This window comes from Ciconia boyciana, chromosome 1, assembly GCF_034638445.1.
Source record: "Ciconia boyciana chromosome 1, ASM3463844v1, whole genome shotgun sequence".
Taxonomy (NCBI): Eukaryota; Metazoa; Chordata; class Aves; order Ciconiiformes; family Ciconiidae; genus Ciconia; species Ciconia boyciana.
In genome coordinates this window covers 64,057,071-64,082,922 of record NC_132934.1, presented here as the reverse complement: position 1 = coordinate 64,082,922, position 25,852 = coordinate 64,057,071, and the positions used below count along the sequence as shown (strand labels likewise).

At 39.2% G+C, this 25,852-nt stretch overlaps 1 protein-coding gene across 5 annotated transcripts in view; it reads right to left on the bottom strand.

Moving 5' to 3' along the window:
- The window catches only part of KIAA1549 (KIAA1549 ortholog), a 149,862-nt gene that overhangs the window by 40,181 nt on the left and 83,829 nt on the right, over positions 1 to 25,852 (bottom strand). For all 5 annotated transcript variants that reach the window (XM_072871846.1, XM_072871866.1, XM_072871856.1 and 2 more), the window contains exons 5-10: positions 25,256 to 25,383; positions 23,650 to 23,833; positions 16,209 to 16,268; positions 13,442 to 13,587; positions 5,862 to 6,039; positions 3,449 to 3,633 (exon numbers count right to left, since the gene is read on the bottom strand). In XM_072871846.1, coding sequence (XP_072727947.1) covers positions 3,449 to 3,633; positions 5,862 to 6,039; positions 13,442 to 13,587; positions 16,209 to 16,268; positions 23,650 to 23,833; positions 25,256 to 25,383 — 881 coding nt within the window. The remainder of the gene's footprint in view (positions 1 to 3,448; positions 3,634 to 5,861; positions 6,040 to 13,441; positions 13,588 to 16,208; positions 16,269 to 23,649; positions 23,834 to 25,255; positions 25,384 to 25,852) is intronic.

The window sequence follows — 25,852 nt, the reverse complement described above, 5'->3', positions numbered from 1 at the left end:
AATCTAGACTCAAGCCTAGCTTCAGGGCTGCTATGGCACATAAACATAGATGCAATCTTGGCTACTTCTGTGGGTTTGTCACTGCAGGATCGGAATATTTTTCAACACAACTATGCCTGCTGACGTGGGAAATATGCTGTTATTGACAGTCACAAGTGAGGGACTGTGACCCAAATATTCTAAAGGGGTGTCCACAGAGCAGATAAGGGACCAAAGCAGGTTAGCTGTGCTGGCATGATATGCTGGCCAGTATGACTGAATTGTTGCGTAACTCAACTCTCTGGTGATCTTTACCTCACTGAGGTGTACCCGGGCAGCCAGACCCTCAGGGCACACCCAAAAGGCATGTAGGGTCTTATTATCAATAGATAATAGTACTGGTCTGCTTCACGAGAAGATAGACTGTGAGGGCATGCAGCTTATGACTTATTTTTAATGGTGGTCATAGGAACAAAGAAACCATACCTACTCTGTAAAAGTAAAACTTTACATACAGAAGATTAAAATTAAATAATTATATTGTCTGAGTGCATATCAAAATATTTCAGGAAAAAGCAGGAGTTTAAAACCAGAATTAAGTGATTAAGTGAAAGGAAGGAAGAAAGAAAAGATGGTACTAGAATGACACACGGGGCAATAGAATCCAGGAAAATTTGTAACGTCTTTAAAGCACCTCTCTGAAGAGAAGAATGCAAATTTGTAAAAGAGACTCTAAACTGAGAATAAAAAGTTCCTGCAAAACTTATGTCTTACTTATGTGATTTGCATTACTGTACGTTACAGAAGTTCTCTCTCTTGATGTTTCAAGGAACCAGCCTTTTAGTGGCAAAGTCTTTCCTCAGCAGTGTGAAGCAAACAGGCTTTCCCCTCGCCCCACTCCCAACCTTGTTCCAGGCTTTTAAGTCACAGGTGACATAATTTGCTATCAGCTGCTACTGTGAATTCTAACATTATTGTGTTGCCCACTGATCTGCTATGTTAAAATGGCTAATTAAACACACTGAAAAAAAGACTGGTGATACCTCTGGAGATCCACCAGTGCAGTATGATATCCTGTTTCATCTGAACAAGAAAAGGGTGTCTCAGTTTCTTATCTTCCAACCAACACACATTTTCAAGTGCAAAACACATTGTAGACTTATTACATGGTTGAAAAGAATTGTCTTCTATTTCCAGTATGGATATGCCATGCATATGTTAATGAAATACTTTGATATTTATACATTCCATTTCTATATTTACATTAAAAGTAAATTTTTTTAAAGATTAATGGAAGTGAGAAGAGCTAGCACTATAAATGCATCTTTATGGCTTTTACCAATGAAATATTGATTCCAAGAGACAAACCCAGATCTTTAACCTAAATATCCTTCCATTTAGAGATGCAGTGCAGGCCTCCACTTTCCCTTGGTACCAAAGTCAAGCTCTATAAAGAGGGAATGGAAATAATTGTGGGTGGGGTGAGGAAGGGGGAGCCTGAGTCCATTTCTAAATTTAGTTTATTTACAGACCTAAATCTCCGACCACATGATTTCACTCCTTTGATCATTTCTTTGCATTTAGGGTAATAAAAAGTATAAAAAACACAAACAGTTTTAAAGGGCAGGACCAGACCAAATGTTGCTAATCATCTGTACGCGGTTGTTACTGTCTGGGGGTCTTCAGTGCTTGTTAAATATGCCCTATTCTGATCTGGAATTCCAACCCACTGTCTGAAGACCTGAAGAAAGCCCAACGACAGCCTGATACTAAGGAAGCTAGAGTACTACTTTTGTTCTGGATCTTGGGCAAAGGAGGAAAATGGTTTTCAAAGTACATTCTGCCAGTTGTTTAATGTGCTAAGTGATAAAAATTTAAGACACTTTTTATTGCTTTACCTCATTTAGTATTAACATATGAGCCATCCACTGGCACAAGGATTGGACTAGATGTCCTTACTGGTTCTTTCTAGTTTGCTTACAGTGACTTCCCTAAAGAAAGCAAAGCGACAGGATCCCTAGGCAAACTGAAATGAGACTTGCATACAAACAAGTTGAAGGCTTCTGACTCATGAATGATTAAAATGAAGAATACCGTGGAAGCACTGGAAAAAAACAACAGAGCCATTTTCCCAAAAGAAAGTAAAACTATAAAAGATGTTTCTCGCCTTACAGTCAACCCAACCCAACTGCTTTCTTACAAAAAGTTTGCGACAGCAGAGTGGTACTGAAAATGTATGTGATGAAATAGTGTACCAAGGGTAATGATCCCCTCTTGCCTTTTTTGTACGACCCTTCTCAAATTAGCTGAAACTACTGCGGGGAACTTCTTCAATCAAAATCTGTGTTACATATTACCACAGCACAGGTGAAACAAGGTACCAGGAGGTGAAGTTCATCAAAGGGTACCACTTGTTGCCGACCTCGATTCTGACACTCAATCTGCAGTGGCAAGACAAATGGAAGTTACTATTGATTTGTTCTGACTGCTTTGGAAGTGCAACTGCTTTCTACTTCTCTCATCTTTCACATCATTAATTATCTTGAAAGAGAGCATAGCGTACAGACAAGACTTGTTACAGGGAAAACTGTATGACTGAACATGAGGTGACAGTACAAGAACATGACTACAGTACCAGAGGATTAGCACAGGCAGATTATTTTGCCTTTAATAATGCCTCTGAAGGTATAGTCAGTAATAAGCATCTCTGACACACAGACCGGTTCTCTTCAGCTGTAAAAAGGAAAAGTAGGATTTGTAACCCTTTAGTCACTTTTCCACTCTTTTTACTGAATACATGCTTTGTGAAAATCCTGGACCACATATTTTCTAATTTACAGTCTTGGGCAGGAAAAAGACAGACTACTGAATTTCTCACCATCCTAACCCAGTCCTCCAATACTCTGGCCAACATGCTCACCCATGCAGTCTCATGCAGATCCACTAATTAAAGTTCCAGTCCTGCAACAGGCTCTCACAACAGCGACACAAGAGCCCCGGCAGAACACGGAGCAGCAAGGATAGGCTCTAGCAAATTCTAGTTCCAGCATGAGGTATAACGGATGGTGTGGTTTAGCTGTCAAATTAGTTTAGCAGAAGCTCTCCAAAGAAAAATTCAGCCCTCTGCAGAAAACAAGGTCAGTGATTAAACACTTGGTATATTTCCTCTTGTTCAGTCCTAGCCAAAGCCTTGAAATGAAGTGATAAAGAAAGGTTCCTTTCAGCCTCAGCGCCCACATTTCAGAAGGATGTGTCTGTCTAATGCAGTATCACATACCTAGAAGAATAAGTAAACCACTATGGGATTCTTGACTTCAACTATCATTTGACTTTTTTTCCTTTTTTAAACTGGAATGCTCTGAAACTGTGTTTCCCCATGCTATTTAAGGATGCTAGGTGTTCCCTAGACTCTCACATTCATTTATGCTCAGAATACTCAAGCTCCTCTCAGCACAGCTTCCCCTTTTACCTTCTGTCGCTGCTGAATGTTGCTCATTGTGTCTGGCTGAAACTCCAGTTTGTCTGTTCGACAAAGTTTCCAGTATAAAATAATAACGATCAGGAGCACCACTGCAACTGGGACTGCCACACCAACAATAATCCATAGGTTGCTATTCTGTGACTCTGAGGTGGACTCCTTCAGCTTCTCCACAGCTGTGAAGTTAAAAGGAAGACAGCAATTTTATGTGGTTATATATTTTTAAATGAGGACACTTCAAGGTTATGTATTTTTATGTTCTTGTAAATGGTAGTTAGAGAATTTATCAGAAACCAGCCGCACATCACAGGAAATGTCATACCACTTGTAAGTTAATGTATGTCATGCTCAGGAAGCATGGGGCAGGTGATCGATTGTCCTGGCCTACCTTCTGAAGACCTGTGCTTAAATTACTTATGAAAATACACTTCTGCCACATCATTCTGTAACCCAAAACTGAGCTGACATAGTGAAATGGGTCCAGAAAAATGACTTACCACTAACAAAGGTGAGAAGGACTTTCCAACCTTATTGCCTGTATCCTGCTTTAAGCAGTATTATCAGCTACTGCTTCTCTTTAGTTATACGTTATATAATTTGTTACCTTCCCCATCAATAATCACAGTCAATTTGAAATCAGTAAGACCCTCCTGCCCAAGGTGTGTAGTTACACATTTTTTATTACTTTTTTTTCCTTTCTCTATTTCATCGTCAGCGTGTGAGATACTTTAGCCCTAAACAGAAGAAAAAACTACTGGAAAGTGTAATCACACTAGTCATGCATGTAAACAGTGAACTGGAAGAATCAACAAAACTTTCATTTGCTGTATTTTGCATAGTGGTCATATATGGGACTAAAAACCACAGCAGTAATACATTTCTAGTCAAACTGATGCACTTTCTTAAAGTGATGTTTTCATGTTAAAAACTGTATCTCTATGTGATCTTATTTTTATATATAATTTTTATTAATAGCCATTCTAATGATGAACCTAGAGATTAAAGGAAAATATAACTCTTGTATTTTATACATCTGACAGCTCATTTATGACATTATATTTTCTGTTATAAAAATAACCTTTTTGTCTAGTTTCTTCCAATAAGAAGAAACATTTAAAAAAAAGTTCTACGACTCTATGCCTCTTAAAAGAGCTTTCTAATGCCATGTCAAAGTTTCAACATGCAGAATAAGCTATAAACACTTCATGAGATTTGTTCAACACTCACCTTTTTTTATAAAGGGAATTTATTCTTGCAACTTTGCATTCTTTGCATTTCTGTCTAACCAATGTTACAGTCCACGAACAGATATTAAGCAGATGTATATGAGCTACTGACCCATCTTTAAACTATTGTTTTAATGAGGGACAAAATTTAGAAACACATCCAGATGGTGCCATTATTACTATTTTCTTTCTTTTCTTTCTGCAGAGAATTTTAAAAATCAGACACATGCTAGTTCTATTGGCAAAATACCCTGTGGTACAATGTAACTCATGCCTCCATATTGCACAGAAAACAGAAAAGGTAATTAAGCGTTCATATCAGTGAGGTATTTTGTACATCATATATGTCTGTTACTGTTTTAAAATATTTTCAAGTTTCTTTCCTAATCATAACATGGAATTTTGAGTAGGTCTTCTATCTTGTTCCTTACTGCAAATTTATATACCAAGCTTCCTGAATAAAGTCATTATATGACTTTGTATGACCTGTCATTTTTATTCTGATGTGTACCTAGTAAAAGATCACATTAGTTTTATATTATCTTTATTAAAAGATTACATTACTTATAGATTACTGATGGACAAACACATAAAAATAAGGTCAATCATATTCAATGAAGAAAATAAACTGTTTCTTTTTGCTTATACCCCCCAAAATGCGCCAGCTAGCATTAGCCTACACCTTTCACTCACAGAAATGATAATTCAGACAAACAAAAAATAGTGACTTGTGTTAAACTTCACTGACATTACTCAGCTAAAGGGAACACCCATTTCACTCTGATGCCCTCCCATCCCAGAGTCGTCAGTTTTGTGCAAACTCCTGGGCAAGACAAGCTGTACAGAAATATTGGACTAGCAGAAAGAGATGAAAATGGCAAGAAGGTATCTAGCTAGCACAGTACTCTTCTAGCACAAGCACTAAAGTGAATGCAGTGAGGCTTACACTTAAGGACCCTGTTGCAATTCCAAGCTCAGCAGTCTTCAAGAAGCAAAGTAACACCACATAGCTCACTGCAAGACTGCTAAAATTTATGTCCTCAGGAGTGTCAAAATTGCAGCATCCCAAGAACAAAACACTGCAACAGTGGGCACTGTGCAGTGCCATAATCTCCAAAGCTAATGTCACCCTTCCTGCTTCTCTTTGCTGGCATCAGTGTGGATTTCATAGGTCTTACGCTGTGCAACGGTGCCTTCAATGCGGTATCCAAGGATGATTGCAGCCCGCTGGATATCAACTCTGTTCATCAGGTCTGAGCACTTCAGAGCACTGAGTCTCTCTCCATCTTGGTCCTCCACAAAATAGATCAGCTCCACAGGGTTATCAACACCAACTAACCGTGACACGTTCACAATCTGAGAAGAAATTGGAAAGCTTTTACATTTTAAGTTGTATTTATTTGGGGCTTCCATACATTCGGTCTTTCAGTCCTTACCCTCTCTCCCCCTTCCCTTCACAGGGCCTGGACCTTAAGGACACTTACCTAAAACAAAAAAATATTTGGAACAGCTTTGCCGAGACGGCATCAGTATCTGTCTTAATTGTCACTGTGTGCAACCCCTAGTGCATAAAAAAGATTCCACCTTGTACTATCATGTAGAAACATAATTGCTGTTAAAGAAAATTCCTCTATCTGTGACATCAAAGAATATGATATTCTACTAACCATGTAACTGCTGTGAACTGGTACAGTTCGGAAATTGTCAATATCCAGAGAACTCTGATGGGAAGATGTGCTGTGTGTCGTGCTCCAAAATACAGCATGCAGCAAAGGCAACATACACACAGGCTAGTTCTCTCATCTGAAAAGAGCTTAAGTCAACGATGGACAAGTGTAGATACACAGAGCTAATATTCAGTAATAATAATTTGCTTCCAAACTAAAATTCAGGATATTTTCACCTAATACTTACACAAAAGATTCTGAGAGGAAGTCTTCCAGGGGAAGACAACATTGCTGGAATAATATATCGGTGTCTAATTACAAAAGCACTACTCAAGTGCTCCAGGACCCCGAGAAATTAACAGAAATATCTATTTTGTAACTGAAAGGAAAATTTCCAGGGAAGCGATCCCTTGTATAATACATTTTTATGGCAAACCTTAAGTTTCCCTTTTTTTTTTTCCCATTTGTTTCATGACAACATACAGATCCAGTATTGAAGTATGAGAACTGCTTTCACTCTAAAGATGCCAACACCATGCCACCCTGGAGGCCTCTGCTGCCTTTAGCATTTGTCAGTTAGTAGGAGCTACTGAAGAGATTAGCGTGATTGCACTTTTCCTTCTCTAAATACCTACTTTGACTTTGCTTTGTTATTCATAACACACACCTCTCTGTTCCAGTTTTTCCAAATGTTAAGCAGCTACACAGGCAAATATTCTGTTAGCTTCAAATAGAATTATTTGCTCTTCCTCAGTGAAAGCACCCGCACAGTCACCTTCATCCTCCAAACAGCTCCCCCCGGCATCCACCTTTCTTCAGGAAGGAATGTATTTGACACTGTGGGAAGCAATTCTTCTTACCTACTTCTAAAGACATTAATAATCAAAAGAATGCATGCTATGAGGAAGCCCTGTAGATAGTCTCTAACCACCAAACATCTACATTGCACATGAGACTCACAAAACAATTCTGAATTCCTGTAAAATTAAATCTTATATATAATAACTCCCCTCTGTTTAACCGTTTACATGTAATGGTGAGCTCAACCTAGAATTAGGCCAAACAAATAGTAGGAGGTATTCTATCATGTAAAACAGAGTTTGAAGAGCTCTGGAAGGAATTGGCACAAATAGAGCAATATATTTAGTTTCCTTCAGAATTATCCTTTACTATGAAGTACGTATTTAATAAATTAGAATCTCAAACACTGCCCATAGGCTTAAAGCAAAGCAAACACACAAACGTTTGCATGTCTGAGGCTTACAAAAGCAAAACTTCATATTTTTTTCTTTCCTAGTTTCCAACAAAACAATCATACTGAAGAAAAGCAGTGCAATGTTCTAGCTCAACAGGGATGATGTTCTGGTCTTTGCGGACATCAACTCAATATGTCCTAAAAAAGCATTTCCCAGGAGTGGTAACAGCAAGGTATATAATAATTAAAAAAAAAAAGAAAGGAAAAAAAGAGAAAGCACAATTGTCATGAAAGTCTTCTAGGCCAAATCAACTGAAAGCAAAGAATGAAGTTCAATGTCAGTCACATTTGATATAAGAAACAGAACACCTACAAATAGAGCAGAAAAACGTGCAAATTTCTGAAACACAGCAAGACCTGCTAACAGGACCCATTAGCCAGTGCTGCTTCTCATGCTGAATGCTGTTCACTCTTCTACCAGCTAAGGGGCAACCAATCCCTGACTGAAGGTAACAAGGGAGTATCAATAAATAAGGTTTCAACACACATATTCAGCAGCTGTAGGGCTGAATCTGGTTTCACAGAACCCAGATATATCATTAGTTAACAGATGTCCACAGCTTTGTACTTCTGCTTCAGCTGGGCTGCCTTCACCACAGCCTGGCCTCAGTGCACAGAGCAACAGGGTGTATGGACTGGTATCTGCTTTCAGCACGGACGAACCCTTCCTAAGTAGCACATAACTCATATGGAAAGCGAGGGAATTGAAAGGCCACACAGGGCTGAAAGTCAATGGGTTCTTCGTTTAATTTTATAAAACCTCCCTGTGTGTAGCAAAGCTACAGAATCAGAGAAATTTAGAAGATTCTTAAATTGAATCATCATATATTTTATGGTGTTCTGGAGTACCCAAAAAGTACTATATGTGTGTTCTACACACAGGGTGACAGCCAGAAACTGAATGGGTTAAAAAAGGAACGTCTCCACAGCTGCCTTTAGAAGGGGTGGAGGGGAAGGGGACAGATTCCAGTGCAAGTTGCCACAACTGAAACACAATACAATTTTAACACAGAATTAAAAACAACAGTGTATGGCTCCCTGTGCTGAGGAACAGGGACGGGTGAGAAGAGATGGGTCAGAGGGGAGATAGGAAGAAGTAGCTGGAGCTGTTTTGGCACAGTATAGAGAACCTGGGAACGAGCACGACAAAATTCAGTGGAGGGTGGAGGTGCAGGCTGGTGTTGATGAACACCAGTTTTATCTGAAATAATTCTTTCTGATTACATGGTATTTTATGAGTGCTCACACCATACTGAGGGAAGCTGCAGACGAAATTTCAGATCCAGGGGGAGATGGTTATGGATTTCTATGCTGGGAAAGCTGATGGCTGAGCAGGGTATTCCTGAGGTGACCATGAGACGCAACTAGACTTGTACGTAAACTCCGCAATTGTGACTGTATCTGTACTTCAGTTTTCATCTCTGCCACAGTGATTCACTAAAAAACTTTTCTTTATTTTAAACTAACCTCTGAGTTTGCTGCAACACAGAAAATGGCACACTGGATCTGACCTGTTTTTAAGTCTGTTTATAAAATTAAGGTACACAGGCACTGTGCCCATTTTTTACACAGTTTCTGTATACTAAGTTTTGTGCCATTTTGCTCCAAATTATACTCTCCGTGCAGCTTCAGACTGGTTTTGTCTCATGTTTTACAGAGGTGTCTCTATCCTTGAGAGTGCTAAGAATGCAAGCAGAGGCAGAAATGGTACTTTCCAGGCATCCAGCAATGGAGCCCATGTGTAAGAAAGCATTTAAGCATTTTACATTTATGCTTTGGCAGTGAGGGATGACATAGGGAGGAGGAGATACAAGAATTCCAATACATAGGAGGTAGAAAATGGAAAAAAAAAAGGCAAAAAGAAGAAAAGACTAATTCAACTTCTGTGTACATAAACGATACCATCTTTGTTGATACTAGATGCACATTTAACTTCCACAGAGTAAAGGCTTAACTGTGTTCATGTGTCAGTAAATCTAATTTAAAAAGTGTTTTCAAGAGAATATCGTAGGTCAGTGAACAGAGTTGCCTTGGTAACCAAATCTAGTTCATAATTTAAAGCGGGGAAGTGCAGGTGGTGGGCAAGCTCTCAAGGCGTTTGCGGAGTGTCAGTCAGCCAGTGGGATGTCCGAGTCAGCAGCCCCGTCAGGAGTAAGGAATCCCTGGGTGAACTGGTTCAGGGTTTCGAAGGCATGAGCGTTACTTAGAAACAAGCAAACATGCACACACACAATCTCTCAAATGCATGTGTGAGGATTATTTTCCTGTTTTCACTACGTTCATCCCCTAGGAAAAAGAAATAATCAAAAAATATTCTGCTTTCTGCCTTATTAAAAGTAGGATTTTAGTGTTCGGGCAATTCAGTCAAGCTGTGCTGTGGTCTGAATGGTTCAGCAGACAACGCAACATAAAACATGTGAAACAGGCATCGTGCGTAACCTGCCCCGGCTCTGAGAAATCTCTCAGAGGAACCTGTCGGGACGGGAAATGGCGGTGCAGCTTGCGGGCAGCCAGCTTCCTCCTGAAGTGCTCCGGCTGGGGCTGGACAGGGCCCGCTTTGGGGGCCCCTCCTCGCACTGAGCTGGGGAGACCGGTAAGTGAACTGAGAGGACCAGGGTGCTGCGGCAACACTAAGGAAATCTCCTCTGCTGGCTTGCAGAGGCTTGGCCAGCCAAGAAACTGGCTTGCCAAAACAGAGATAGGACAGGCTATAGGCAACCTGACGGAGGGGCCGGTTTCTGCCCTGGGCGGCCATCATAGGGGCAAAATGCCTCTGAGGAAAAGGTGAAGCAGCAGCAGTCCCCAAAGGCTCTATTTTAAAAAACCTAAAAACTCCCAGCAAGACTGGGCCTTTACTCAGATTACATACTCAGGAGAGACACATAAGCTCTTGGTAGAAAACCCAGAGGATGAACCTCTGCCTTAATGAAAAGCTCAATTCAGTCATTATGTCACCTCATAGCCACTACTTTCTCACACACATTACAACTACAGTGTTGCCTAATGTGCTCTTTAAATCAGAACATTGTTCTTTTTGTCACTTAGTAGAATCACCTTTTCACTTTCTATTAGGTTCAAAAGACCAAGCACACTGAAATGAAGGAAAATTAATTATTTTTATGTTAGCTCCTGGTGTATTTTTAAATTGCAATTAAGCCATTTAATTCCTCAAAAAATTAATGAGAATTGAGTTATTATGGTAAACTATTGACAAAATATAGCACAGGGCCTAGCCTCTGCAGTTGCAATGCAAACCACGTTAAACATGTGCCTTAAATTTGCAGCAACACCAGATACATACTAAAAACATATATAACTTGCTCTGTGAAACATTAATATGAGCATTACACAAAAATGAATGGAACTATCTCATGTATAACAGTCAGGTGTGAGGCTTCAGGGTTTTTTTTTGTACGTAATGGTTATAGGCTTTTTTTCTTCTTTTTTCATGGAGTGCCACCTGTTAACAGCACAGATAGGCAAACGGGAGGGGAAAGCATGCTATTTGGGCACCCTAGGTAGTCCAAAGCTCTTATTTAAAGTGTCTCGATTTAAAGAGTAATTTTTAACATTCTAAGATCCTAACACTTGCCTTTAGAAATGAAATCTAAACCTCACAAGGTATCAGTTCTATTTTCTTAGTATGTGAAAGGAAACTAATATGCCTGCAGTAACATTCACAAGTAATTACTTCACCTTCTGACCCACAGTCCTGATTTTCCACAGAGCTTAGAAATGTCACATTTCAATACACTATAAATATCTTTTACCTCAGGAAAAACTCAGGCCTATAGGGGCTCAGCACAAGTGAAATGTGTGTCTAGTCTTTCATGGACATATGCATGTCCTGCTAATAAAAGTATCCAACCCTTCAGTGTTACTGGCAGCTTCTGTTCTTACTTTCACTATCCTAGCAGTCACTGGTTTGTCTGCAACAAATATATATAGGAAAATCTGAATATAAAGCACAAAGAACATTAATAGATCTCCCTGAAGAGACAAACAGATGCATATATACAACGCACTTCAAACACAGCTTATAAACTTGGCTATGAGGAATAGAACTAGAGGCAGTAAAACTGAAAGATTTTTTGCAAATGACTATGGACCAGATCCTCAACTGACAGGGGAGCATCCTTGAAAGAAATCATCCTCCACTCAGCAGCCCACTACCAGGTGCATCACTCCAGCTGCACACACTAGCCTCTAAGGCTGTCTCACCTACCGCACACCTGAACATCCTGCCAAAGCAAGCTACCAAGAAGCTATAGTACCTGATGGTACCTACCATTCTCGTGCAGGAAAGCAGGACACCTATCATAGACACCTAGCAGCAAGGTATCTCCTTCAGCCTTCCTTCTTCCGCATCTCCTTTGTTACAGTGCTAACCCTATCTAACAGCATTGGCTGCAAGCACCTGGAGAAGCCCTGTGTTATGTGGGATGGTACGATGTGTTGACTGTAACTAAGAGAATCCTCCACTGCCCAAAGACAGCAGTTTGGAGACTCTCTGCACTAATTAAGTGGCATAAATGAGCAGCACTGCTGTTTGGAACATAAGCTGCAGACCTCATCTTATGTCCCAGTAAGTAATACAAAGTCATAAGAAAAACACTGTATTTTCACTTTCCAAAATACTATTCTTTAGCTAGAAAGGACCTGCTTGTAATTTTGTGCATGCAAAAATAAATTACCTGAGCTTTATTATGTAAAATAGTAAAACTGTAATCTACACGTACACATTTTATAGGCTGTAGTATTTTTGCTAGCAACATAAGGAATATTTGTTTAATTTATATGCAAAGGGGGGATCGAGGCATCAAGAACAAAGTGCAATAAGAGGTGTTGGGAATAGAAGATCTGAAACAGACATCTATTTACAGCAACTCAAAGCTGCACAAAAGAAAAACAAAATAAAATCTCTATTACTGAAACAGATGTTTCTGAGACGGGAAAACAAAAGTAAGAAAATCCCAACATCTGGAAATGTAAGTGGTAGCAAAAACTGTAGGATTAAATTAAATAAAGATAACGGGTCTGAACTACTAGAAGGGCATCTGTGAAGTAAACCAACTGCTGATGAATTAGCTGGAAAAAGTAATTTTTAAGAAGATGAGCCATTAAGAAGTATTTTGGCTTTCAGTTTATTATACTGACTAGAAAGAACATATGTGAGAATTTAAAACTTAAAATTAAATATCCAAGTCTTCCTGGACATTATGTGAATAATTCCACCTGTGACAAAACTATAAAGCAGCATTGGAATCCAGATAGCAGAAGCTGCCATGTGTGCATGATTAGTCATTCTTACTTGAAAGCCATTCCTGTGACCAGGAGTACTGTGACAAATAGACAGTTAAGGGGTAGAATATACTACTCCACTGCTGCATCAAGCTCTACACAATTCTATTTCATATTTCTACAGCACCACCAAAACACCACAGAGAACTGTGAAGTAGCTCTTCCAGCAGAGTAATTTTTTTGACTCAGATGCCCATCCTGTCTCCTTTTGCTAGGCACCTCATGTAAGAAAGACAAGATAGCAAGTTTTTAAAATAGGATGTTGGTAAAATAATTTTCAGTATAGTTTTTAAGAAGTCATCAGAATTTTTCTGTAGCCACTTAAAATACTCAGTTGTTTCCATTTGTTATGTTATAAAGACAACAAGGTATCCAAAAGAACCATATTTTAGGTGCAAAACACAAGCATCATCAACTAGCTGTAACATGATACATGCTTTTGAGTTATCTTTCTCAACTCAAAACCTAGAAAATATTAACTTATTCAATAATTTATTCCCCTTTATTTCTTCCTCTGACTTTGAGCTCTTAATACCTGCACAATGTTGCTGCCTGCAAAACTGGCTCGTCTCCATATCCGCCCTCTGGCCAAAGCCTCGTTTAACAGGTGAGCTAGTTTCCGCTCCATCTCAGCCTGAAACACTTCCTCCTGAATTCGCTGGTCGACGACACCCAAGAGAACTACATTGCAGAGAAAGTAACCCAAGAACACAAATTAATTAGTAAATGTTTTCAGTGTCTTTTCTGCAACTTCAGTTACAAGCTTTGAGTCACCCTGTGACATCTCACGAACAATTCAAGAGCAGCTGTATTCATATGGGAATACTGCCCAGTTCAGCCGGAGGTTACACGTTGGAAAGGAGGACATTGGATGGGAAGAGGTTAAAAGAAATAAATTTAAAAAAATAAAAAAATTAGGGTAGAGGGCATTTTTGGAATCTCAACCAGTCTAGACAAACCCAGGATATTGAAGAAACAGTTTCAATTCTAAAAAAAACATAAACTTATGAGCATTCAATGAATTGTTTAAAAACAAATAAAAGAGAGAATTCAGTCCAAATTGCCTGCTGCAACTACTTTCAGTCAAAATGTTGTGTTCGGAAGTGATACAGAGGTGGAGATGGGCAGGGCAAGGGTTCAGAGTCAAGGAGAGAAAATAGGAGACCAGCAGCACATGAACAAAGCTGTGTATTCCAAGTGCATCTTCCCTAGATAAGATAAACAAGTGCTATGACAATCATAGCACAAAAAAGCTGGTTAGTAGCCTTGCCCACCTCACTTCCCAACCCCAAGTACTCCAGGTCATGGGGGCAGCTAACGCCGAGAGGAATCCCTGAGGAACAACATATAGGAAACATGAAGAAAGCGTGGACCTTTACTAATAAGATGGCATCCAGTAAAAGAAAAGTGGAGTGAATGGAACGATAGTCATTCAAATGACCTAATTAAACAACCCTACAGGATAGTAAACCAACCTACCGCTGACTGCAGTAAAATAATTCAATTTTCATTACTGAGGCTCTCCACTAAAATGATTTATATTTTTTAAAAGTCCCTTTTTCAGTAAGTGTTTTCATGTTTATTTTTTTAAGTGTGGTGCTTAATAAAAAGCCATCCAATTAGAAAAAATCAATTTAATATAATTTTAATTGTTTTAATTTTTATAAGAAAAATATTAAAACCACTTTTTCAATTTAAAAATTTTCATTGCAGATGTCAGAAAAAGGAAGCATTTTCATGATTTCTCACAGAGATCAACAGCATCTGCCTTCTAAATTCAATCACAGACTAAGTATCTCAGAATTAAACAGCAAAATAAATAGACAGTGGCCCAAGGCTATTATATACAGCAAGCAGAAGACCGTTCTTGCCTGTGTATTGAATTTCAGTATCAATTATGCTTAATAGCATGAACTATATTCTACAACTGAGAGGGACAGCTACAGAGAATACTCCATATCCCAACGTTTTAAGACTATTGGGATACATGCACATATATCTGGGTAATCTAATATTTAAAAACTCATCCTTACATGCATAAATTCTATCATTTTCCTATGTCATGAGTCATTACCCTTACAATACAATATACAGACTGAAAGGACTAACCCAGCCAAAGTCTACGAGCTCGTCCCAGGCTGCCTGCAAGAACTGGGATCACAAAAAAATTCCTCTACAGCAAAAAAGGTGCTGCAATTGGCTTTCAAAATCTTACAGTCTGGAAGTTTAGAAAAACCCAAAGGGATGTGATTTCTGAGCTTGAAGAACCCTCTTCTTACTGCAGGATCTAAGGGAACTTCCAGCAACAATGGACAAAGCAAACCTAAGGCTGAGCAAGAGAGGGTGGGGGTGTGACCAAAAAAGCCAACATAAATCTCTAGGGAAGGATGACACTGGATGTGGGATACACACATGTAGCTTCTCTCACGTTACTGAACATGATCTGAAATGCTTCATTTTTCTTCTCTAAACCAAACTGTGTGGGCTTCAGAAATTAAGTTGCAACTTTGTTTCCTGCTTAGAAAGTAAACTGGGTCGCTGGTGAGAGGAGACAGGGATACCTGAGAAAAGAGTAAGTCTATACTACTGGTGAGCTACAGGTGGAAAAGTTGTGGGAAGACAGTGGGGCATCTGCACCCTAACAGCAAGTTTGCTAGGCATAGCCTGGTCACCGTTCAGGCTTTCTGCTTAAAAGAAGCAGGCAGGACCTACAGCGTGCAGGCAACCTCAACAGCCTTTGAGCATCTAAATGTGACAGCTCAACTGTATCTGCGAGCTATAGAATAAAACATCCAGAAGACTTGGGTGGGAGGGATCTGCTGTGAATGAATCAGAAGAGATCAATGAAATGTGATGAAACTCCTTCATGTACTCGGAATGTATCTATTTTCATTCTGTTTTATTCCCGACATGTTTTGGTAGAAAGTGCCACACAAATAGAATTTTAATTTTCACTTAAAATAAAATAAAAACCTAAAAATCAATGTTGTATATTGACAGCATGCAGAGTAGACACTTTATACCTGACAGTGTAAGTTGTCTCACTAAGAATTAGCTGCTTTATAGACAAAAACTACTTTGTGTGCATTATCAAGGAATTGCAGTAGTTCATTCTAGACCCGGGAATTACATTTCCCGCATATTCCAGGTCACTAGGCCTTCAGTTTTAGAATTTATTCAGCTCAGGCACATTATTGCCTCATAAAAATGCAGCACCCCTAAGCTATCTATATTTATGTAGGCTAGTTATCCTGCTAACAAAAAAAATTGCACTCTTACTTACTCACAGAGACTGTACGTACCTGTTCTCACCCAGGAAGATTTCATCAACTGAGACACATTAAGCTTAGGATAATGAAAGGCTGAGGGGAAAAAACAGAATGGAGGAAAAACATCCGTAAGAACAGTATTCTCAACAACATACAGGAAAAGAACCCACTTCATAATTTATACTGTCAGTAAGCATCTTATTTACACAGATGTATTACTACTCCTGAGGCTATGCAGACACAACGGTAAGGAAAGTGCTCTGAACATACACTCCCCAGTTCGTCTCTGAACAAAAAGAAGCTAACTGAAGCAGTCAGATTTATTACCTGAAAGATTTCAAGCAGCTGTACCGAGGTCATTGCTCCTAGAAATTTAAAAGCTCACTGTCTGAATTGTGACTCTTACTGAGCTAGCTGCAGGATCAGACTTTTGCTCAAAGGGCAATGAGGCAACTCATGAGTGTCTCAGAATGAAAATAGGACCTTCTCTGAAGCAGAAACTACATGGAAACACTAAACATAAAGCAGAAAACTAAAAATATCTGATTTGTGTTCCAGTCTTGTGCAGGGGGAAGCATTTAAAAAACACCACCTTGATAATTTTTTTTTTATTTTTTTTTTATTTATTTACAAAAATCACAAATAAATGCATGTAGAAACACTGCTGTAGACAAATTTCATGGCTTTTGTGTTTGGCCTGGTCGCTCTGAGCTTTCTTAATTTCTCAATTCTTCCAAAAAAGCTCTGCTCCAGACTGAAATCCTTGCCCCAGTGAAGTAAATAACGTCTATTTCCACTGACTTCAGTAGGAATAAGATTTTTCCCAATGTTTCCACTGGAGAGCAGTAAAGACATGTTGGGAAAGAAGTGAAGATGGGGGCTGGGCCAACAGTTTCCTCAAGGGAAGTCTTAAACTTCACTATAGCAATAAGAAAAAGGAAGGGTCTTAACTTTCTCAAAATATTTAATCCAGATGCAGTTTGCTAAGCATTATACAAAGGTTAATTTTTAAACCATTTCATGGCTAGAAAGAATGCAGCACATAACAATTAAATGACCTGGTCCATGCTAGATCAATTTAGAGTAAAGATGTCCTGTATTCAGTTGTAGAATTGTTTGCCACGATTGCATGTTTCAGAGAAATAGAAAATTACCATTTTTCTAATTTAATTATGCAATAATTTGTAGAGTAGCTGACCTCTGTCAATGTACCTAAAAACTGATTCTTCTGCCCCTTAAAAAACTTATGAATTTTTTGTTAAGGCAAGAGCAAAAGAATTACTAATTACATCGTACCTTTTATTTTCATAGATTTATAAATAGTACTATGGAAAAAAAGAAGAGAATTTTGTTATTCCACCTTTATCTCAATAATAGCACCACTAGCTTCAAGAGAACCACATGGGAGGTAATTTCTGACTTACTATTCAGAAGGGTATCAGAACATGGTCCTTTATTCTGAACAGGAAACATCAACCCTCTATACACTGACCAGGATGCATCAAATTTCCAGAACACTCAGACACACAAAAAGCACCTCACAGTCCATTTAAACAAACACATTTATTTTTGGCAACCTGCTACATGATTCTTCTGATCATAGCTTTTAGATTGGAGTTCTATTTACTCTGGTCATGCAATTGTTTACTTCAATTTAGAAATACAACCTGAACAAAAAAGCATAAACTGAACTGCATCTGTTGTTTTTCCAAAGCATGGAAAGAGCAAGATAAGAAAATCAAAAACCTTCCAATGGCCATAAAACTTTGAACTGCTGGCAGTTGCGAGTTTTTTCTTTTTTTAAACTGAAATCATGTTTTGCCTCAATACTTAGTGTGCTCTTCACACTTTTTCTAATTAGTACTTGAAAATGAGTTAATTCATGCAAATTGCTGGATGACTATTCACTTAAACTTTTCATGGAATTAATGAAATTTAAAAATAAAACAACTTGAGCAGAAAATCTTGAAATTGAAAAGGAAGAGGTGCCACAATCATTGGCAACTAAGGCTGGGTTCTAAAACCTGACGAAAAATGCATTAAATGATGGATGCTTCTGCAACTGACACCATGCTCAGAAGTCAGAAAATCCAGGCTCCAACTCTTATTCCATAGGTCACTCAAGTGTCTCACCAACACACGTGGCCAGATCCTAAGCTCAGCTGGAGTCTCAGTACTGCAGCAAGATCATATTTGCAAGATTCCCAATGCCCCCTGAAACTAACAATTAAAAACAGCACAGATTGATTGTTATTCTGAGGGGGAAGTTGGATAGACAAAATGCAATTATTAGTTAGATTGCAGCTGGTCTGCTAATGACTACAGATGCATTAATGAAGTAGATGCTATCATCATTAGAAGATTCTAGCATGCAGCCCTGAAGCACCATACCACGTAACAGCATTGATTCAATGCTGACTGAAAAGGCAAAGGGTCACCTAGTCACCCAGAAACCTCTTGACAGCAGTCTGAAGCATGCCACTCGGGCAACATGGCTTTCACCAGATGCTCCAACAAGGATCTCTCTGACCCTCTCTCTTATACAGAGACGTGTGGGACCATGCAGAATAGAATCGGTACCATATTGATTGTTATTTCTGACAAACGCAGGAACAGTAATAGAAAGCATGGAGGGAACGCGGTATTTGGAATGAGAAGGAATCAACTGAAAAATAAGATTCCATGCAAATTTTGGGGTGCGGGCAATAGTAACACACCGTATCTGCTAAAAGGCTGATCCAAAATCCACCCAGGCAAAAATTGCCAAATATTTCTGCAGACTTTGGACTATACCGTACGATTTTATATTATTCTATTGGCCTTGCAACAGCTCCAAGATATCCAAAATAGATGCCACCCATCAAACTGCTACTTATGGCATTAAAAAAATAGCAAGTCCCAAGGCAACTCTATTTAAAGCCATCATGAAAACAAAGAGATTTATTTGGGGTAAGTTAATGAAGACCAATATTATTCATCTAGTTCACAGCTAGCCTTTTTGTGTCCTCAGAGAAATCTTCCAGCCATAAAGAGATACCCAATAAATTCTTTCCTATTGTTTTTAATGAACTAGCACCCAAAAACTGTGACTAGACTTGGTTTTCTTTCTACTGACGTGTAGTTCATGACCACCTAACCAGTTTACAATCTAATATGTGAGACGTAAAGTGGACAATGCAAAATAAGCATGCAGGAAGGTGTAAATTGAACATCTGAATGTAAGCATGTTGCTGAAGTCACCTAGAAGTCTGTGGGGGAAAGAAAAAAGACTGGAAGTTTCCAGGCTTGACCACTCCAACAGCCCTATTCCTACACAGAACAGTCCATTCTGTCAAACTAACAACTTTCACTACTGACCCTGACTCTAAACAAGTGGAAAAAGCTGACAAAAAATTCCTGTTGTTAATGATGTACTGCACAGAGACAATCCACACAGTTAAAAGTATAAACAGTACATATTAGTTATGTGAAAAACCCAGTGAAAGGACTGTGTGTGAAAGGCAATGCGAGGTGAACAAGCAGCAGAGAGCAAACACATTCCTTCAAACAAGGCTCATATTCGGGCTATCGAAGGCAAGGTCTCACTTCACTTAACAGTGTTGAGATCCAGTGATATTACACAAGCAGCTTTTCCTCAGTATGAATCAACTTCAACACCCAGACAGCTCAGCTCAGCTCCCCTACCAATCAGTTATTTTTCTTCAGATGCAGACTATAAAACTTACAAAATCCTATACAGAGCCCTCAGGGGAGAAAAAAAAGTCACCACCAAGAGTATTAACTGTTACCACACCTGATAACTAAGGCACAAATGGCATAGAACAGTATGGCAAGGAACATTTCATATTTACATATAAACAATTTACATATATACAATAACATATGTAAATTGTTTATATGTAAATGTATAAACATCCAACATTCCCCCAAAAATTCACACTGAAAAGCAGAGGGTTGCATATTAATTTGCACAGAGCAAAGCAGCTACCTATCTAAGGAAGATCTTCACAACATCCTCCCTGCTACTGCTCCTCTGGAGACTGAGGGACAGCATGAAAGCAGAGTTCAGGGCCTAAGAAACAGAAACATTTAGGCATCTTCCTGCCAAAGTGGCTTTGAGGATCTGGCTATGGGTCACGCTCAACAGACTGCTGAATAAGATGTCTCAAGAAAGATCTGCCCAATGCTGCTGAGCCTTTGGACATGATTTCTGGCTCTGAATACTGAAGATCTAAAATCCTTTGGCTCAAAATACGGTTACAGCAACAGTGCAAGAAACTGTAGAAAGAGCTAAAAATAAGCGAGTGTGGTTGCCTTGCTTATAAAAGTGTATGAGCTACATTCATTATTGTGCTTGCTGACAGACAGACCCATAGCTCTAACAAGCTGAGAAACTGTGTTCCCATGTTGCTGACTTATCAAACGGCACCATGTCTGGTGTTCCAAAAAAGTGACTACAAATGTGCTGCAGCACTATTGAGACCAAACTAGACAAGTTCATATCAAAATGAGCTGTCCTGCAGTGGCCTCAATCTACAGTAAATATGAGTTCGTCTAGCAACATGCAAGTCAAATCCTGACAAGATGCTCCTTGATTTAGAGCACCATATCCACCAAAACCTCATGTCTTCTACATTGCAAACTTTGGGAAGATCTCATCTTTCCTAAAAACTCTGAATTACTAAATTGAAAATTAATATACTTATTCTAATTTGCTTTATTGCATGTATTTTTAATTTTATTTATTTTATTTCAAAATTAAAAGTTTTTTAAAATGCAGTCTAGACAAATTTGAAGATAGTTTTCAAAATTTCTCTGTCAAACAAACTAAGAGTCACCACCGACAACAAACTCTGGCTAAGATCTCTGAGGCAAGTGCTCTGCTCTGTTGGCAACATTCATTCAATAAACTATGGCGGCAGTTAGGTGGGGTCATTGAAGGCCAGGGTGTATACATAACTTGTTTGGCTGCCATCATTCCCATTACTGAAGACGTGCACCAAAGCAATAGCATTTTTCAAGAGCTCCAAATACAACAGTCTGGGAATAAAGTGTGTATCATGATGGACTTAGTCACCACTGATGGAGATACTCTGCCTTCCTACCCTAAGGGAAGATTTGAGGTTCAATAGCGTTTGGAAGATTTGGTGGATTTGAGGGGAGGAAGAATAATTATTTTGTGTTTGAAGTCTAGAGGCCTGTGCTGGAATTTGCAGGAATGAAATTACCACACTGCTGGCGTGCTTGTGTAGGATCACCAACAGGAACAAACAATTCCCGAAGCTTTGGAAACAAAGTTATAGAAATATCTCACCCACAGGCTGGGACATGCCACTGTACTAACAGAGGCTAAATTTGCCAGGCCATAACAGCCAACAACTACATGACTTCATTGCAAATCCTCAGAGTAGTCAGGAAAAGAGGAGAAATCCTAGTGGGACCTTTTTCCAAAGGCACTGCCTGGCCTCCTCACTCATTCTACTTTGCATGGCTTTCTCATTAACATGTGAGCTATCACAGAGCTCCATGGGCATCAGCCAGGAATCAGCCCCACTGGCCAGACACTATAAGCATGCAGATAACACAGGGAGAGCTCCTGCTATGAGCACTAAAGAAATTACCTTCAAATTTCCTAAGTACCATCAGGAAAGGAAAATAAGGAGAACAGCGCACATGCATATTTAACAGGAACATTTTTCCCCTATGAACAGCCTGTCTTTCAGGATACATCTGCCTTGGTAGAAATTCTGTTACCATTTAGTTGCACTGTAGCTCCATCACACAATCCAGAAGATGGATTCTCAGCAAGGGGCAACCTGTAAATTCACTACAAGTATCACTCCAGAATATGTGGACAAAACTAAAAACTGTAGGACCAGATGTGTATACCTCACAGGAAAAGAAAAGCCCCACAACACCAAAAATATTACCCAAAAGACTAAAAGTAATAAACTCTAGGGCAAAGGTGTAAAGGAGACTACGCAGAGTAAAGAGAAATGTCTTTCAAGCAATCAAGGCAAGAGCAACATTTAATTTTGAGTGAGAGATAAAGACCATGGCCTGCAACCTGAGAAGTTCTGCGGCCTCACAAGGAACAAAAGAAATGCTAGTCATCTATGGACAGGGATTGTCAAGGCTTTTGGTCCTGGCTCAATTAAATACAGCTACCACTGCACAGGTACGGTCTGTGTGAGACCGAATGAGAGCAGAAATGTTTAACGGAAATGAGTCAACAACCTCGTACACTTTTAATTGACTATGGGAGCAGAGGGTTCAAAAATGCTGAAACATGAAAACAAAAAGTTTCAAAAAAATCAGTATGTTTAAACTACTTCTAGTCATTGGGAAAGTTTCCTGTGCAGTCATCTTATATAGATTTAAAGGTGCTATAGAGAACAATTTCTGTTGACAATCACTCTCTTTACAGTATCTTCATTGACATACTACTGCACAGCTGTATAATGAACAGCAGCTGCCATTAGGTCTGATTTTCCACTAGACATTTAACTGTATAGCAAGAACCACTGTGTCAGATGTTATGCACCTATATAGCTCACAAAAATAACTCCACAAATTAAAATCTGCATAGGAAAGCAGTGAGATAGGAGAAAAGGGGAATTAATGGACTGAGTTAACAGTAACACCCACAAGGAGGGAAAGGCAAGTACTGTTCTCTCATGATCTTGCTTACGTTCATGAGTCATTTCTGTCATGAACAATCCATTAGTGTACAAGGTTAATTGTTAAGTTTAGAAACTTGGCTTATTTATGAGACTGAGGTCATCTGAAAAATCTAACCAAACATAAGTTGTCAAGGCTGAGTGTCAAGAAAACTCTGCTATGCAGACAGTTTCCATTAATCTAAGTTTAGGATGGCCACGGACTGGAAAAAATTACTTGCATTGCAAGTTGTACATCAGAAGCGAGAGATATGCTTAAAAGGTAATACCTTAAAAGATAATAGACTAGTCAAAAAAGCACTGCTGGTGACTAACAGATAACCCAGACTACATGGGCAAATGTAAACTCATGTTGCCAGTGTCCCAGGCTTTCTAGAAGTCAGAGCCACAGTTAAGGGCAATGCAAAACCCAAGGTAGTAAACCCTGCTGAGAAGCAGCAAAGGCCCCTGTAGACGTAACCACAGACACACACCTTGGATTGCACTTCACAGCAGTATTGATTGAAGTGACTGGTTTTTTTTAATCTGGACTAAGACCAATGGACTAATGAAGCCAGGTTAAGCACAACTGGCCCAGCGCAAAAGGAAAGCATGATGACAAAAGCAACAAGTTGCTGTAACACTGATAAGCAGTGTGTGAGCAGAGGAGCATGGATTTGCTCTGCAGAATTCATGATACAAGTTAGGTACTTGAAGCTGCATTATCACTGATGCACAAAATTACTATAAAATTGTAGAGAAGAAAAAATACTAAAAAAAGTATTTTGCAGTCTTGGCAAACAGCAAGTACTCACGTTCAGCAATTTGCTGCACAGGAAAGCCCAGATAGAAGCTGAATTCCACCACAGACAAGTTTCTTAGCTGCTCACTGACTTCGGACCCATTTAGAAAACCGTACCGATCTCGTACGGCAAAAACAATGCTCACGGGGCCTTTCCGAAACGCTACTCCAGGCTTGCTCAGAGTTATATTCAGTATCTGAAGAGAAAAGATTGAAGCAGGGTCAGCAAAATCAAACCACTGGCATTTCCATTCCTTCCTTGACAGAATTATTTTTTCCTAATATGAAGCGGGGGGGCAGTTCACCTCAAAACAGAGGAACATCTATTCCAGATTGATTTGGCCTGCTGAGTCTCAGAAGAGGCAAAGTTACATGTGAATTCCTCTTCTAAGAGTTATCCTTTAAGGTCAATCATAATCCAGAATGATCTGAAAGCTACAGTCCAGAAAATGATCAAAAAACCCACCTAGAGAGACAGCAAAATAAATCTACCAATAAAGAAATCTTGGATGAATACCAAACTGCATGGAACAGACAGGAAGAGACCACGGTAAAGAAACATTCTGATAATGGATGTTCTCTTGGTCCAAACCTCCTGCAGCATGCACGCCCAGACCCTACCACTGGTTAGAAGCCTTATTTTAGCACCAATGTACACAGCAACTGTGTTCGTGTAGACAAACCTCTTCCAGACAGTAAGGAAGTATTTAAAATGAAAGTTTGCTAAGCTGATAGTCCAAAAAATTGTTTTGCGTGTTCTGCCTTCAGTCTATCCAGTCACATTGTGTCATTTAGCTGTACAGTTCTGAGCACTTTATTATATGTAATATACAGTACCTTAGGTACTATAAAGTTTATGCCATCTTTCCTGCTATGATTTTATTTTAGGGTACCACAGATGGGCATTTACGGTACCAGTTAAATAACACAATAAAATTTTTACTAATTTTGGTATTAGAACAAAGCTAGATTAAATTTAAGAATTCAGACAGAAGAGGGACTTGGTCTCATTAAGTTGAATTACTGACTTTCCAGGGAGTTTTAAGCTCTGCTATGTGACTCAGTACCTAGCACATATGCAATACATTTCACATGTGACGTTCCAGTAGCTGCTGCCAGGGACATCATATACTGCTGTAAGTATTTCTAGACCCCAGAAGCAACTACCATGTTTGCTCACATAATGGCAGAGTGCATGTAATTCCCTAATAGGATCCCCTGAGTGGCAATGAGACCTGAAAGTTGTCTTACAACAAAAACATTCTAACCACACCCTACTCTGTAATAGTAAAATCTGATGGGAATGACTTTGATAAGGGTTGGGGCAGCCTTTATATGAAAAAGTATAAACCCTATAATATTCAAAAATGCTTTTGGATATAAATCATCATCTTGGATCATTTTTTCAAAAAGCTTGAAACCAGAAGGATATGTGGTGCCATATTATTTTGTAGCGGAAAAACCTCCTAACTTCACGACAAAGCCTCATAGTTCTACGTGATCTAGACGGCAAGTGGTAGCCAGTGAACACCTAACTAACTTTACCGGCTGGAAGAAACACAGGACAACCAAAGGTGAGGAGAAAAAGGGACAGACACAAAACATGCTAATCTTCTTACCTGCACAGTGAAGTTGTAGAACTCCTGGTGTTTGCTCACTTCCATGAGTGCCATCGTCAGCCCTTTCTCAATGCGCCGGCTAAAGTTGCAGAACCCAACATCCACGTTCCGAGGCACAAACTGAAGCACTGAAGGCAAAGGGTACACATTACTCCTACGGACAAGTACTTCCATGAGAGAGAACAAAATGAGCAAGAGAATCCACAGAGCTATCCCTTTTTCATGGAGTTCAGGACATATTGAGTGAAACACTGGGTAAAAATACAATCAAAATACACTTTGTGTTGGTGCAGTAAATTCTCTACTCATTATCTGTTGCAGCACTAATTAGATTACCAAAAGATATTAGTGACAAAATACCTACTGTTTCCTCTTGCATACTGAAAGACCTTCACTACACACACGTGGCTAATTTCACAGGACTGGAACACTGAATCAGTCACACTGAAATCCTTAGTACTCAACAGATCCATGAAAATCTTAAGGAAAAAAGCAACAAACCTCTTTTTCTTGTGGACTGAAATATAGTATTTAGCTTGCCTAAAAGACCACATATTGGGTCCGTTAATACACATTAGTATCAGTCTAACATTTTCA